The sequence below is a fragment of the Triturus cristatus genome, chromosome 1_1 (assembly GCF_964204655.1).
Source record: "Triturus cristatus chromosome 1_1, aTriCri1.1, whole genome shotgun sequence".
In the NCBI taxonomy this organism is placed as follows: domain Eukaryota; kingdom Metazoa; phylum Chordata; class Amphibia; order Caudata; family Salamandridae; genus Triturus; species Triturus cristatus.
In genome coordinates this window covers 1,168,190,769-1,168,205,284 of record NC_140579.1, presented here as the reverse complement: position 1 = coordinate 1,168,205,284, position 14,516 = coordinate 1,168,190,769, and the positions used below count along the sequence as shown (strand labels likewise).

The 14,516-nt window shown below is 50.2% G+C and overlaps 1 protein-coding gene across 6 annotated transcripts in view; it reads left to right on the top strand.

Moving 5' to 3' along the window:
- Nucleotides 1-14,516, top strand: part of LOC146871802 (STE20-related kinase adapter protein alpha-like) — a 302,580-nt gene that overhangs the window by 95,954 nt on the left and 192,110 nt on the right. For all 6 annotated transcript variants that reach the window (XR_014981078.1, XM_085651482.1, XM_085651464.1 and 3 more), the window contains 2 exons: nt 5,505-5,607; nt 6,803-6,924. Coding sequence is in view for 5 of the 6 variants with exons in the window: in XM_085651449.1 (XP_085507575.1) it covers nt 5,505-5,607; nt 6,803-6,924 (225 nt within the window). In the remaining variant the exon portion in view is untranslated. The remainder of the gene's footprint in view (nt 1-5,504; nt 5,608-6,802; nt 6,925-14,516) is intronic.

The following is a 14,516-nucleotide window of genomic DNA, read 5'->3' as shown; positions in this document are numbered from 1 at the left end:
TAATAATTTCAAGGTTCAGGGAAAAACTTGTGAATTAAGCTAGTTTATTAAGACCGAAGCACAATCCAGTGAATTGATACTGCCACCTTTCTCCAAATCTGGCGGTCTACAAGTCTATGAAAGTAATGACCTTATGGTTATGAGCTGAAGTTACTAGCTTCTGTGAATTGATGGGAGCGTTGTAGACCTTAATACATGTAAATTCAAACTTCTTTTCAGATGGTCGTGTTTCCAACGTAGGGTGAAAGGATCCACTCCAAAGACGGGGAATACTGGCTAGGCGAAGAATCAAACAACGTGGTTGATTTCAAGTACTCTAAAATACTTTTTACAGGCTTGAACCTCGTCTGGTAAATTATGTTTATTCTTTGGCATTAATTCAAGGTTTTCCTTATTACTGCTTAGACTGGATAAACAGTGAAGTCCTAAATTCCCCACTACCAGACCACTGATTGCAGGTGATAATGCTATCGGAGATGTCCTTGTGCACTCTTGATAGTAATGCTAAAAATTGCTAAAAAATGCAGCCACCAAATTGACATTTATTACAGATGTCGTTCCCCATAGTAGAATTTTGGGCAAGCTACTGTCTTAAGGCAGAAGGGTCAGTCATGGGGCAGTGATAATTTTGTATATGAAACCTCTTCTAGCAGCAACTTTGCCACGTTTCTACAAGTCATTCTTCTTGAAAGACCTCCATATCCTAAAGTCCAAGGGAAAGGAAGTCTGTTTCTGTAACCCTGTGGACAAGGTCCGAACGGATGGAATGGTCTGAAGGACTGCATTGGAGCAAACACATTTTCAAGGTTTTTTTTGCATCACTCTCTGTCTTGGAATCCATACTGGCTACCTGAGAGAATAAATAGGAGCAACCAGAAAATGATGATCAATTATAGAAGTAGTTTGGTTCGGTTGTAGCTCTGTTATGTAGCTCTGTTATGTAGGCTAACGAATAACCAACTGTAGAACTAAAAACTAGGATGGCAATAATTTGAATGTAAGGAGATTAGATTAGCAAAGTAAAAAATATATATAAAACCAGTTAGAATATGGTCATTTTTAAGAAAGTGTAATGTGTGTTTTTTTTTTTTTTTTTAAACCTTTATTGACATTTCAACCAAAGACAAGTATGGGCCTACAACCCCCGGGGCCGGCCGCTAAGCAGTTAGAGTAACAGAAAGCAAATTTTAATCACATGCAGCACCTCGGGGAGCAGATTCTCCATTTTAGTATACTCTTGGCCACTGAACATCACTAGTAGGAAACCAGGATATAAAAGGTTTTCATTTTATAATAGAGAATGGAAGGATCAGGTGCCAAACAATTTCCCAGGAGCAAAAAATGGCAGGCAGAGTAGTAAACGTCAACAATAAACAGCAATCGATCAAGTCAATGTCGCTGAAACAGGAGGTTCAGGATGTGGAGGAATATCACGAGCAATTGCGCCTGCAGTCCCCTGCCCGAAGACCCAGAAAACACCACGGAAATTGAGGCACAGATGAAAAAGCAGTGATTGACAGCGAAGGAACCCTACCGTACTGACCCCAGAAAAGAAAAGACAAAGAAAGATAAGAGGAAAAAAAAGGAGGCCATAGAAACAAAGAAAAAAAAACTAAAAAATCCCCTCCCCCAACCCCCCACCCTGCACCCCTGCAAATGACTACGGCTCCCCCCCCAGCAGTGTGCCTGTCGCCCTAGAACCAGACCCGAAATCTAGAAGAAACAGGGAAAAAGGAGAAAGAAAGAAAACCCCACCTGACGGGGAAATGGAGAGATTATTAATAAACTGGAGGAGGGCCTTCAAACATGCCCCCGGCTTCTCCCTCCCGCACAATATGTTCCTCCCCAAGGTAAACAGTAAACAACAAAAATCAACCATGTCAAAGAGAAATGGGGAGCATTATTCACCTACTACACTATTAGTTATGCCGTGAGAGCATGCATCCCCCGTGCCCGCCCGCCTATTAAATGACAACCTCTGAAGGATCAGCCTTATCCTTGGCCTCTCTTTGCGAATCCACCAATGCATACCCCTTGACCCATTGCCATGTCTAATGTGACGAGGAAGAGGAGCGTCCAAAAAAGACCAGAAGGCGACATACACATGTAGTGTGGACGTCGCCGAATACCAACACAGTCATCATCATGGAGGAGCATCTTTCCCGGTATTGCCCCAGGACATGCGTTGCACACAAGGTCCAGGAAGGAGGAATCAGCCAGAGCAGGCGAACGGTGCTTGAATATTGCCTGGGTCGCCGGAGGCCGTGCGTGGGACAAAGTCACCACCTTCTGCTCAAATCTAAAACCTCCGGAACAGACCAAACCCACAGCCTGCCGACCACACGCTGCCACATTGTCCGAATTTTCCAGCTTTCCCTTATTCACAGGGGCGGCCACGACACTTTCCTCCTGTGTAGAGTGAAACAAATCCTTGTGTACCTGGGGACAGGCAGATCGCAACTGCTCCGACGCTGACTCGATACCATCAAGCTTTCTCCCCAATACCCGGGCGCCGTGAACCAGGGTGGAATGAAGGGCACCGAGAGCTTCAAGAAGGTCACCGTACCCCAGCACAGCTCCCCGCGCCCGCTCCGCTACGCTCCTCTTCGCCACACTCTCCCAATCTTGCTGAGACCCAGTATACAGGATGATAGACTCCATCCTATCAAGATGGCCGCAGGGTAGTTCCACCCCAGACTGGGACCGGGACTCAGGCACAGGCGCATCCAGTTCCATGTCACTGCAAACAGGGTTCCGGGGGCAGGCAAAATATGTGTCCAGTGTGTAGTCACAGGTAACAGCCATCCTCACCCTGGACCAGTACCCGCAAAAATTCGTGAGTAGCCCGCGAAAATCGGGACACGTTACAGGCAGCGTCCGAGCAGCTCACTGGCGAGGGCTCAGGCAATTACCGAAGAATCTTGGAATTGCCACCTCGGGCATGCACTCGTTCCGCTACGCTCAGTGGCAGGAATGACCACAGCGAAATTCAGGCCAATATTCGCACCGCTCCGGTGTTCCGACTCCACCCAGTCACCAATGGCCGCTGTTATTGAACTGCTACCCGGCCATGTTGTCCACCCGAGGTCCCGGTTCCAGGGTTGCACAGGCCGCAAACTTCAAATGAACATTTCTCCGGCGGTACCGCCGCCAGAAACTTCAGAATCACACGATCGGTCGCCGCTCTCAACCACCAACACGGGCATATAGCGCAGGCTAAGGATCTCGTGCAGGATATCTGTGCGGGATGTGGAGGTTCACGGAGCCGGGAGCCTACGCTGCCGTCCCGATCGCCATCTTGGCACCTCCCCCGTGTTTTCTTTTTTTGTACGGCTATCAAAAAATGCATAGCATTTGAAACAAATAATGTGGTTTTGAGAGTTCTCAGTTCCAGAGGGCTTGTCTGGGAGCATGTCTGTCCACAGTAAAGGAGTAGCTTCCAATCACAGTAGTCTATTAGTAGCTACAGCAATAGAGAATGCCAATGCCGGTGGAACAGTACCTGTGGAAACTCTACTCGGGCGTGCCCATGAGGCCTCAGAGAAAGCCTATTCAAGTTTCATAGTACAAAGAATGAAATTGAAGGGGAAAATCTAAATGGAAGAGGGAAGTTGAGCAGGGATGTGGGAAAGAAGCTCGAGCTTACCCATGCGAGGACCTTAACAGTAACCCACAAAGTCTAAAGTAAACCATACACATCAAACAATATCTGTAGCTAATCTATAGTTCAAAAATATAGACCATAGATGAGAAGGGCCAGATTCGCAAAGATTGGCCAATGGCTCTTAATCATTGAATAAAGTGAATTTGGCCCAGCGAGCAAAACTCAAACCTAGCATAATACTTAACTGAGAGAAATCTGAAGGAAGAAGGTGTTTTTACTGAAGCTGCTTTTATTTTCTATCTTGTTTGTTGACCTCACTATGCAGTTGTAGTGCCTTTACATATTAATATTTGCTATCTAGTAGCGTGCTATTAAAGCAATCAGTCTGTGATGTTGGTATTGTTGCTTCACTTTAATATTTCAAATGTGTTTAATGACCCCCCCCCCCCCATTCCCCTTGTCAACAATAGCTTTCAAATGCAGATAGTTTTACAATACCTCATCATCTATATTCTATATGAAGCAATAAAGGGGTAGGAATATTAGCTGATAGGAGGGCATCCACTGAGATACTTTGCCTAGCTAATAACGATAGTGTTGGTTGCAAAAAAGGAAAAAAATAATAGGCACCGCGTTTATTTCTGTTGCTTTTCATTCAAACCAAAAATCTGTTCTTCCAATGACCATTTCTATTTCCTCTATTTTTGGACAGTGAAGATTGCTAAACCCTGTAGCAGTCTTCACTGCTACATAGTTTAGCAATCTTGTCCGAGTATATTTTCATGATCTTTACTCTGTATTGTGTTCATGTCAGAGGGTAATGTGATGGCAGCTCAGCTTTCCTCAACATCAATGGCCTCCTGTGCTTTGTCTATATTTGTTATTGGGGATTGCTGAACATCAGAAACTGCAATGTTCTTCTCTACTGGCGAGGATGATTCAGGTCCAGAAAAATACTTTGATGCTCCGATAACTATGAAACTTTGAAGTATCCGTTGTGAAAATATTTGCTAAGAATCTTCACTGTCCAGAGTCACAAAGCCTGTGCCTAGGCTCAACAGGTCATGCTTGAGAGGAGCTGGTCCTCTGCTGTATGCAGTACAAAACGTTACTATCACCTTGATAGTTTAGTCTTACGATGTACAAATATATATCCCAACTTGGAAACCTCACCAATTAGTGGAAGGTGTTTGAGTTTTGAATAATATACTCCTTGTTAAGGGACCTTCAAATCTGTACTGATATTCTAATGTTTCACAAGCTGGCCACAAGGTTCAAAGTGTTGTGTGACTGTATTAACCTGACATAATGTGCAATTTAAATGTCTTCCCTTATTGTGATACTGCATTCTTTTGCTTATAGCAGTTATGCCTCATTATTTGTTATCCTAAGATACAGCGTGCACATTCATGTCTACTTATGCAGCACTGCTAGTTTATTGCTTTGACATTTTCACACTTGGCTTGAGTTTTGTGTGCAGTTTTATGTGGCCAGTGCATTATATGAATGCACAAAATATTGCACGCCTGCGCTTCTACATGCGAACAAATGCTGCAAGCAACATTTCATCGAATGAAGGAGTGGGGTGCATAGCCACCTGTTTGGTTGAGAGCACAGTGTATCCAATACAGCGCGATGTTTACAGTTGGGTTTCATTTTATTGCGTATTGTAATTGAGTAAAGCAACTAATCCACTTCTTGCGCTCCACTTCCATGTTGCAAGCATATTGCATCAATTGACATTGCCCATCATACTGGAGGCTTCCTCCTAAAGTACTTTTTATCTGTTTATTTTTGTTTTTGCTCCAATGCATACTGCCCATTTTTAGGTCTCGCCATGTTTTTTTAAGGTTCCTATCATGTGACTTACTTGTGCTTTTACTCTCCTTCATCTTTCCAGCCCAATGAAGAAGCTTTGGAATCTGTAGATGCCTCCCCGAGAAGGGACGCCATGAGCACCTTCTTGACAGAGAGTAACTGTTATGACCTACTCACCATCATAGGTAATAATGCATTCTGTACATTTCTTCTCCGCATTCTGATGGCTCAGTGATCAAATGCAAGTGTTTCATATGGATACTGTTTGGAAATCTTTGCAAGCGTAAGCATGGTAGCATTTAAGATCAGCAAAAATCTAGACTCTAGGATGCGACTTTAGCACTACACCATGGTAATAGCAAGCTTTGAAAATTTAGTGTATGGGGTAGGCATGGCATGAAAGGGTCTCACTCATAACAAAGCTATTTGTATGTAAAGAACAGTATAATAACAGACAGATCAGATGCTAAACAAGAGCAGGTATAATTATTTATAAATCATAAAGAAAATACAGACTTTCTCGACATGTTTCTAAGAAACTTGTATGGCTCTCCATGTATGCAATGAAGTTGGTCCCAACTTTCACGCTGACTGTTTTATTCTGTGAGTTTGAGAGGGAGATATTAATAAAGTGGTGTTTTGTGATTGTTGATGAATATTACTTTGTATCAGACGGTAGTTTTCTTTACTAAGAATCTCTATTTTCGTAAGCATTGGCTTCTTTTTGCATCAACACGTTTTATTGGCTATGTAAATGTGACACAGAATGTCTAATTGTTTGTGTTTTATTTTTGCCATGTTATTCAGTAAACGTGCCTCATGATTTAAGTCCTTCATGACTGCCTTAGAAGTGTGGCCTTCCCCATGACTAATGAGCCTATTTAGGTTCTAATTTCATATAGTACTCACACTGCCCTTGGGTAAATGATCAATGTGGGAAGGTTGGGAATTTGAAGGTTATGGCACCGAAAAGTTCAGGCAAAATTCAGAGTTAGAAGATAGGACAACAAAAACAATTTGGCAATAGACTTCGTCCAGGGAACAACCCATCTTGGTCCAATAGACCTGAAAACCTACAGTTTATCCCACCTAGAAAAGTACATTTTGTGTTATTATTGAATCCTACAACAAATTCTACTGTTTTGTATGAATATTTACAGACTCCGATGAGAACTGAAAAATGGGATGTGAAATACCTAGGTTAAGTGAAAGAAGGCAGATCATCCTTAGGAAAGGGAATAATGCAGTGCATAATAGTTCAATACTTAATTTGTTCTATTGAAGAGGTAGTAAAATTAAACGAGCAAAAGCAGACTAGGAATTACACAGTAGGCATGTAATCTCTTTTGTACTTCTTATAGTTTTTCTCTGTTTTTTCAGGTCATGGGTTTGAGGAGTTAATGACGGTGAATCTGGGCAGGTATAAGCCGACTGGGGAGTATGTGACTGTACGCAGGATTAACCTGGAGTCTTGCAGCAATGAGATGGTGACTTACCTACAGGTAACTTACAAGCTGTGAAACTCTAGATCAAGAGATCTAGGGGTGCATTAAGGAATGGCCATTACTAGCTGATGCTTCTTTGAGTATGCTAACACTTTGTGTGCTGAACAGCTGGCTATTGAGGTGCATCTCACAACCAAGTAGAACTTCGGATGAACTGCAGGTGGATATTGTGTTATGATTCAATCACATGTTAACTTGGAGATAGCGACTGAAAAACAGTGTTATATGTCGCATGGCCCCCCTCCCCTTTAAAAAATACACACAGAGGTCTAGCCCCGAGGAATGGGGTCCCCGGGACATTTATTGGCCTCGGAAGGAGAGGGTCAGGGGGTGCGCAGCTCCCGGACTGTTTTATTTTTATTAAAAATTGGGTGAGGCCCCAGGGTATGGGGGACCCAAAAGAGTCAAGGAAAGGGGGGGCACACAGCCTGAGCCTTCCTAATATAACCCAAAAATAAAAACGAAGCCGGCAACTCGCCGAAGGCTCTGCCCCCTCTCCACTACTCTGCAAACACGCCACCAGGTGCGCTGTTGGTTGGGGGATGAAGTCCCCTTCACTCCTGATAGTCCTTAGGACCAACTAGCCCACCTGTTAACTCCAGTAATCTCCACACAGTGGGATTGCTGAGAGGTGGTCTGAGGCCACGCCCCTTTTTCGACCACTCTGCAAACGCGCCTCTGTGCGCACTGCTGGGGGGTGCAATGATATCCCCTTGCATCATGAGGGCCTCAGGACTAAAGTGGACGTCATCCCCCTAGCAGCAGGGTGCCAGTAGGTGCATTTGCGGAGTAGTGGAGAAAGGGGACGTGGTCTCTGACCACCTCTCAGCAAATCAAGCTGTGTGAGGCTTACTGGAGGTAACAGGAGGGCTAGTTAGCCCCCAGGGACCCTCAAGAGGCAAGAGGACTTCATCTCCCAAATAGTAGTGCGCCAGGAGGCGCGTTTGCAGAGTCGTGGTGAAAGGGGGCGTTTCCTACTATCAGAACTGATTAATCCTGCTGTATGGGACTTACTGGAGGTAACAGGAGGGGTAGTTGGCCCCCAAGTAGGTCCCACACAGCAGGATTGCTGAGAAGTTGTCAGAGCCCGTGCGCCTTTCCTCCACCACTCCACAAATGTGCCTCCGGGCACACTACTAGTAGGGGGGAAAAGTCACCTTGTCTCCAGAGAGACCTTTGGGGCCAAGAAGCCCTCCTGGTACATCCTGTAAGCCGTACGCAGTGGAATTCCTGAGAGCTGTTCGGAGTCCCAGACCCTTTTCTCCAACACTCTGCAAACGTGACGTGACGAGATAAAAAACCTTAAAAATTCACTTTAAAAAAACAAAGGTTTCAGGGACGTTAAAGTAAGGAATTGGCATTTAAAAAACCTTCAAAATTCACTGAAAAAGGAGGCTTAGCAGCCAAGATAGTGGACGTGTGCTAGGCGAGCTCCGTCCAGCCTGCACAACTATCCTTCATTTATCCTTCCCTCCAACTCCGTTTGGGGAAAATTGATCGCGTCCCAGCTGGGGTGTGTTCGGGAGACGAGAGCGATCCTCCTTTCGGCCATATATCCTGCCGGGAGATGCTGCGGTTGAGACGGCCTGGGGCATGGCCCGGAGGAAGCGGAGAGACGCCATCTTTGGTGGCAGCGGCTGGTGTGTGGCGCAGAGCGATCGTGGGGCTCCGGAGCATCGACTGGGCTGGAAAGGGCCGCCCACAAGTAACGATTGCACGGTGAGGGGATCAGGAGGAGGACGTGGCCTCTAAGTGCTGGTGGTGTGAGGCGGGGCCCCCCCCCCACGTGCTCTGGGATGTTGGCGGCCTGAGTTGGGCCGCGGAGAAATTGAGCGTGCGACGCCCAGTGGCTTTATCGAGCCACGGTGAGCGCCGAGCGTGATCTGCAGGCTCCGGCTCTGGTACTGCCCCGCGCTGGGGGCCGAGCCTATGCCCTCATGCTGCGGGCTGCTGCTGTTGAGGTGGGGCGGTGTTTTGTAAGTTGTGGTGATTTCTCCTGGTGCCCTCGCCGGGCGGAAGGGTGACTACGTGGTGCCACTGGCCTTGGTTTGGCCCGGAGCCCAGTGGAGCAGCGGCGAACACAACTAGGGTCCCCTGGTGGGGGAAGGGAGGGCCCGCCTGAACCTGGCCATTGTGAGTGGCTCGGCCCATTAGTACAACTTGGGGTGAAGGCAGTGGCCTGCGTGTAGTGCATACCCCCCTCCCTCTCCCAATTGAGTCGGTCATAGTCCTTCCCTAGTGCTGTTGGGTGCGTTCTCTAAAGGGCCCCACCGGCTTCCTCCTTGAGGTCTTTTGAGACCCCGTATTTGGCGGCCATATCGGGTCACGGTGGATTTAGATCTGCAGTGCTTGGGCCCGAGTCCCCTAGTGTTTCTACGCCGGTGGTCCTGAGGTCCACGGCTGCTGGCCAGCTTGGCGCAACGCCGTGTGGTCGGGCGCAGGGTGGCCCTGGTGGACACAATGACACGCGCTAAGCCGGGGGGTGGGGTGGTTCAGCTAAGCAGAGTACACTGGACAAGTTCACAGGCCCTGGGACCATCGCGGCGATGTTGGGAGGTCAAGGAGCGGCCCCAGAGATGCCGGACAATGCTGCGCTCATGGCCGCGATTACACAGTCTCTCGCTGCCCTGGATGCCAAGATCGGGGCGGTTGGGTCAGACGTGATGCTCCTCCGCCAGGAATTGCGGAATGCAGTGGCCCACATTACAGAGACCGAAACGCGGATTTCGGGGGTAGAGGATGACGTTACAGCCCTACAGAAAAAGGTAGCCACCCTTGAGATGACCCAGCGGACCATGGCGGCACGTGTGGAGGACGCGGAGGGCCGGGACCGGCGCAATAACCTTCGCTTTGTGGGCTTTCCGGAGAGCTGTGAGGGGGGCTTGAGGCTAGAGGGTTGGCTCCCCCCGGAGTCCCTGTCCCGCTGCATTGTAATAGAGCGGGCTCATCGCGCCCTTATGCAAAACTCACCACCTGGGGCCCGCTGAACTATCATGACCGGGATGTTATACTTAAACAAGCCAGGGCCAAAGAACCATTGCTTTTTGAAAACACATGTATCTTGATCTTCCCTGACTACACAAAGCTAGTCCAACAGCGAAGGCAGTCCTTTCTGGCGGCTAAGGCACGACTTCGGGATCTCAAGCTTCCATATGCCTTGCTGTATCCGACCCGGTTGCGTGTGGTGTACCGTTCCCAGACCCACTTCATTGACACGCCGGAGGAGGTGTTTCAATGGACGGATGAGACGGTGCGACTGCGTCCTCACTCACCCCCTAGGCGAGACTCTAACACTTCATCCAGTGAGGCTGCTCGTAAGCTGTTTCAGCGGAACCCTAAGGATCGTAGGCGGTCCAGATCCCATCGCCGGTCTCGCTCCTGCAGTGTCTCTGCGCAGGCTGGCTCGGCCTCTCGGCAGGCCTCCTCAGGCTCCTGAGCTGGAGGAGAATTCTAGGCCCCTGAAGACACGTATACTGTTGACCGGATCGGAGGAGCTCATGCGAAGGCCGGCTTCTCTGTTGGGCTTCCAGCAGAGGGGCTGCCCATTGACTTTGGGCTGTACATTGGGGATCCATTGGCTGAGGTGTGCCGGGACTCCCTGTTGGGTTCTGCAGGCGTCACCCACCGCGACAGATGCTTCATGCTTATTAAAGTGTAGGGTGGGGGGTTAGTTGTGCTGCGTTGGGCTATGTTTCTGTTGTTGTTTTCAAGTCGCACTACATTTCTACACTGCTAGATCACTGGGCACACACCACACGCCTTTTTCTGCACCTCCCCTCTTCTTCGGGGTTGTTCATGGCGGGTTCACCTGAGAAGGCCCGTGTCTCCCTCGAGACTCTGAGTAGTAAGTTGGAAAGTTAGAGGTGCCCTGGATAAGATCAAGCAGCAGGCAATTCTTCAATACACTAAGAGGGCCCATGTCGATATTCTTATTCTACAAGAAACACATCTTATGGGCTCGAAGGCGCTCTGCTTCCAGAGATATGGTTTTACTCCGGTGTTTCATGCTGGCTTTACATGGGGGTCACGGGGGATGGCGATCTTGATCCATCGCCGCGTCCTTTATACACATATTAAGACATGGGTTGACACTCAGGGTCGCTATTTGTTTCTGCGGGGCACAATCAGGGAGGAGCCAGTGGTGTTGGGATGTGTCTATGCCCCCCCCCCCCTCCATTGTCCTGGGTCTTGGTTGAGCGCCTTATGGGCGGATATGTCGGATGGCCTGTCCGTGATACGGGGGACTGGAATGATGTCCTAGATGTGGTCTTGGATCCCTGGAGACCCAGGGAGGGTGTGGTGGTCCACCAGAGCACGAAACTCTCCGCACTGGTGTCTGGGCTGGATTGGGTGGATCCCTGGCGCCGGAAGCATGGCTTGGCCCAGGGCTACACTTATCTTTCTGCGGTACACACCGCCTTCTCCTGTATTGATTATCTGTTTGTCCCGCGCGAGTTTGCAGCCCGGGTGGTGTAGGCGGATATTCTTCCAAGAGGCCTATCAGATCACCTGCCGATTACTCTCGAATGGGTTGGGCGGGACGGCCCTTCCGCTGGCGTCTCTCGACGTGGAATCTACAGAAGACAGATTATAGGGAGTGCATTGAGAGGGCGCTGGATCAATACCTGACGCTTAATGTGGGGTCGGTTTTGGAGGCTGAACCTCTGTGGGAGGCGATGAAGCCTACCTTGGATGTAGACATTTCCTATTGTGCGACAGGTCGTAAGACTCGGAGGGAGGCTCCGCTACAAGTGGAGACACACATTGGTGATCTCGAACATCGTAGTCGGAGCGGGGATCTTGTAAGACAGCAGTTATTACAGACGCAACAGAATTATGCTGCCCTTCTTATGGATGAGGCTCGTCTCGCTTGGTTGGCCACCCGCAGCTGAATATATCAATGGGGGATAAATCCAGTAAGATGCTCCATATACTTTGTCAGGGATTGTTCCACTCTCAGCCCCTTCCTGGGGTAATGGGCCCGGATGGACGGCCCCCCCCTTACAGACTCCCTAGAGATAGCCAAAAGGTTTTCTACATACTTTACGGACCTGTATGCCCCAAAGAATGTTTCCATGAGGACGAGATTGGCTGGTTTTTAGACGACCTTCTCCCTCTGGCTCAACTGGATGACGTGAGCGTGCAGCTGGATCTTCCGCCTACGGAGGAGCAATTGGGCGCAGCCCTGGGTGACCTCAATTCGGGCAAGGCCCCGGGGCCCAACGGTTTCCCTTGCGAGTTCTTTTTGCAGTTAGGAGCCTACTATCTTAGGGTGGTGGAGGAGTCGCGTGAGTGGGATTGCCTTCCATGGGACTGGAGACATGCTGAAGTTGTGGTATTCCATAAGCCAGGCAGACTCCCGAATAGGCATGCCTCCTATCGCCCCATCTCGCTCCTCAATGTAGAAGCGAAAATGTTGGCGTTAGCTAACCGCCTGCAGGCCCATATCACTACGCTTGTCCACCCAGATCAATCTGGGTTTATGCCCCAGCGGGCGACCCGCCACAATATACCCCGCGCCCGAGTGGCTGTCGAGGCCGTTCGGGGACGGTGCGAGCAAGCAGCGCTGCTACTGGCGGATATGGAGCGGGCATTTGACTCCCTTAGCTGGGTATACCTCTTTGCTCTGCTGCGCCGCCTCAATCTAGGCCCGCGCTTCCTGTCCTACCTGTCTCTGCTATATACTGTTCTTACTGCATCGTTACGGGTGGCTGGCGCGTTTTCCTCCACTTTCTCTTTGGGTCGCAGGACCCGGCAGGGTTGCCCGCTGTCTCCTTATCTCTTTGCGTTGGTGGTCGAACCATTGGCTGCCTGGGTGTGTATGGATGCGCAAGTGATGGGCTTTGAGTGGGATCATGGGTTGTCGGACCGCATTGTGCTCTATCCGCGACTGCTGCGCATTATGCAGATCTTTGGAGAATAGTCTGGTCTCTATATGATTCCAAGCAAATCCACGTTATGGCTTCTTGGGAACAAGTCTGGCGTAGGCAATTGGGCTGAGTTGGTCCCGGTGGTTACTGATGGTATGAAGTATCTTGGGGTATTCTTATCTGAATATCCCGCGGTGGCTTGGGAGAGGAACCTGGCTCCGGTCTGGGAACGCGTCCGGGAGGATTTGAAGGCCTGGACACGCATGCCGCTGTCCATTTATGGTCGGTCTGCCATATTTAAGATGTTCGCGCTTCCTCGCTTAATGTATCGGTTGTAGAATCCTCCCTACCCAATTTCCCCCCCCTTCCCTGATGGTTTGACAGGTGAATTCGGCACTGGGGCAGTTCTTGTGGTCAGGTGGTGCGGTGAGTCGCTTTGCGGACATGTTTCTTATCTTATGTATTGCGGAGGCTTGGCGACCTCAGATATCATGTCCTATTATATGGCCTCACAGTTACTGATCCTAAATGAGTGGTGGTATGGGAGTCGGGACGATCCAGCTTATGCCGTGGAGCGGCGCCTCATGGGAGATCTCTCTCCACACGATCCTATAATCTGAAAGAAACTCGTTAGTTAGATTCCTCACCTTAGAATATCCCCAGGCGTCAGGCTGGATCCGGAAAGATTTTTGTAGCAATACCCCTTGCGCGTCGCTAGGCGTCGTCTGCGGCTCCGCGTCCGTCGTTGGCGGCGTGCGCCGGAATGACGTCGTCGGAGTACTTGGACGCCGCCCTCGCGCGCTGACGTCAGTTCTTTTTTCTGCGCCAGTATGCGCCGATCCGGGAGGAGCTTACCCCTAGTCACTTTTTGAATAACTTTTTGACCTCTTTTGGTTACTCGACATCTGGTGCCGGTAGGATGCCTGGATTCAAGCATTGTGACGCCTGTCACCGACTGATGTCGGTAACGGATCACCATCGCCGGTGCCTGTACTGCCTGGGTGCCGACCATGACGCGGAGTCGTGCCCCGACTGTCAGGCCTTGACGTCGAAGGCTAGGCGGGAGCGGTCCCGTAAGCTACTCGAGCTTCGACACTTGGCTCCGCGTCGCTCTCGGTCCCGGTCCAGGAGGAGGTCCAAGGACCGTTCGCGGAGCTCGTTGGGATCTTCGGGTAAGTCCCGTCACTCCAAACATTCTAAGAAGTCCAAGCGGCGTGCTCGCTCTTCGGACTCCCCTCGCCGGTCGCGGGTCCGGGTGGTTCCACCCCCACGGCTCCGTCGGAGCCGCAGGAGCCGCGCTCGTCCCCATACCCTCCGGTCACTGGGACTGATGCGACTCCGGCGGAGGTCAGTGCCTTCCTCTCGGCCATGAGGACTCTGGCTCCGCCGTCGACGCCTGCCGGCGCGCCTTCGGGCCCCGCAGGGTTGACTGGGCGACCTCGCGTGCCGGCGGCTCCGGCGCCGTCGGTCCCCGAGGGATCCAGGCCTGGATCTCTGCCGGCGCCGGTCGACCTCACAACGCCTCCTCCGCCGGCGCCGACACCGGTTCCGCCCCCGACGCCGTCCCCGCACGGCGTCGAGCATCAGTTTAGCCCTATTCCGGACCCGTTACCGGCGCCGATGGGTGACCGCTTCATCCACCGTCCGGCTCCGACCATTCCTCCTGTCTACCAGGAATCTGATGATGAGGGCGACTGGGAGGGGTCTCAGGACCCTCTG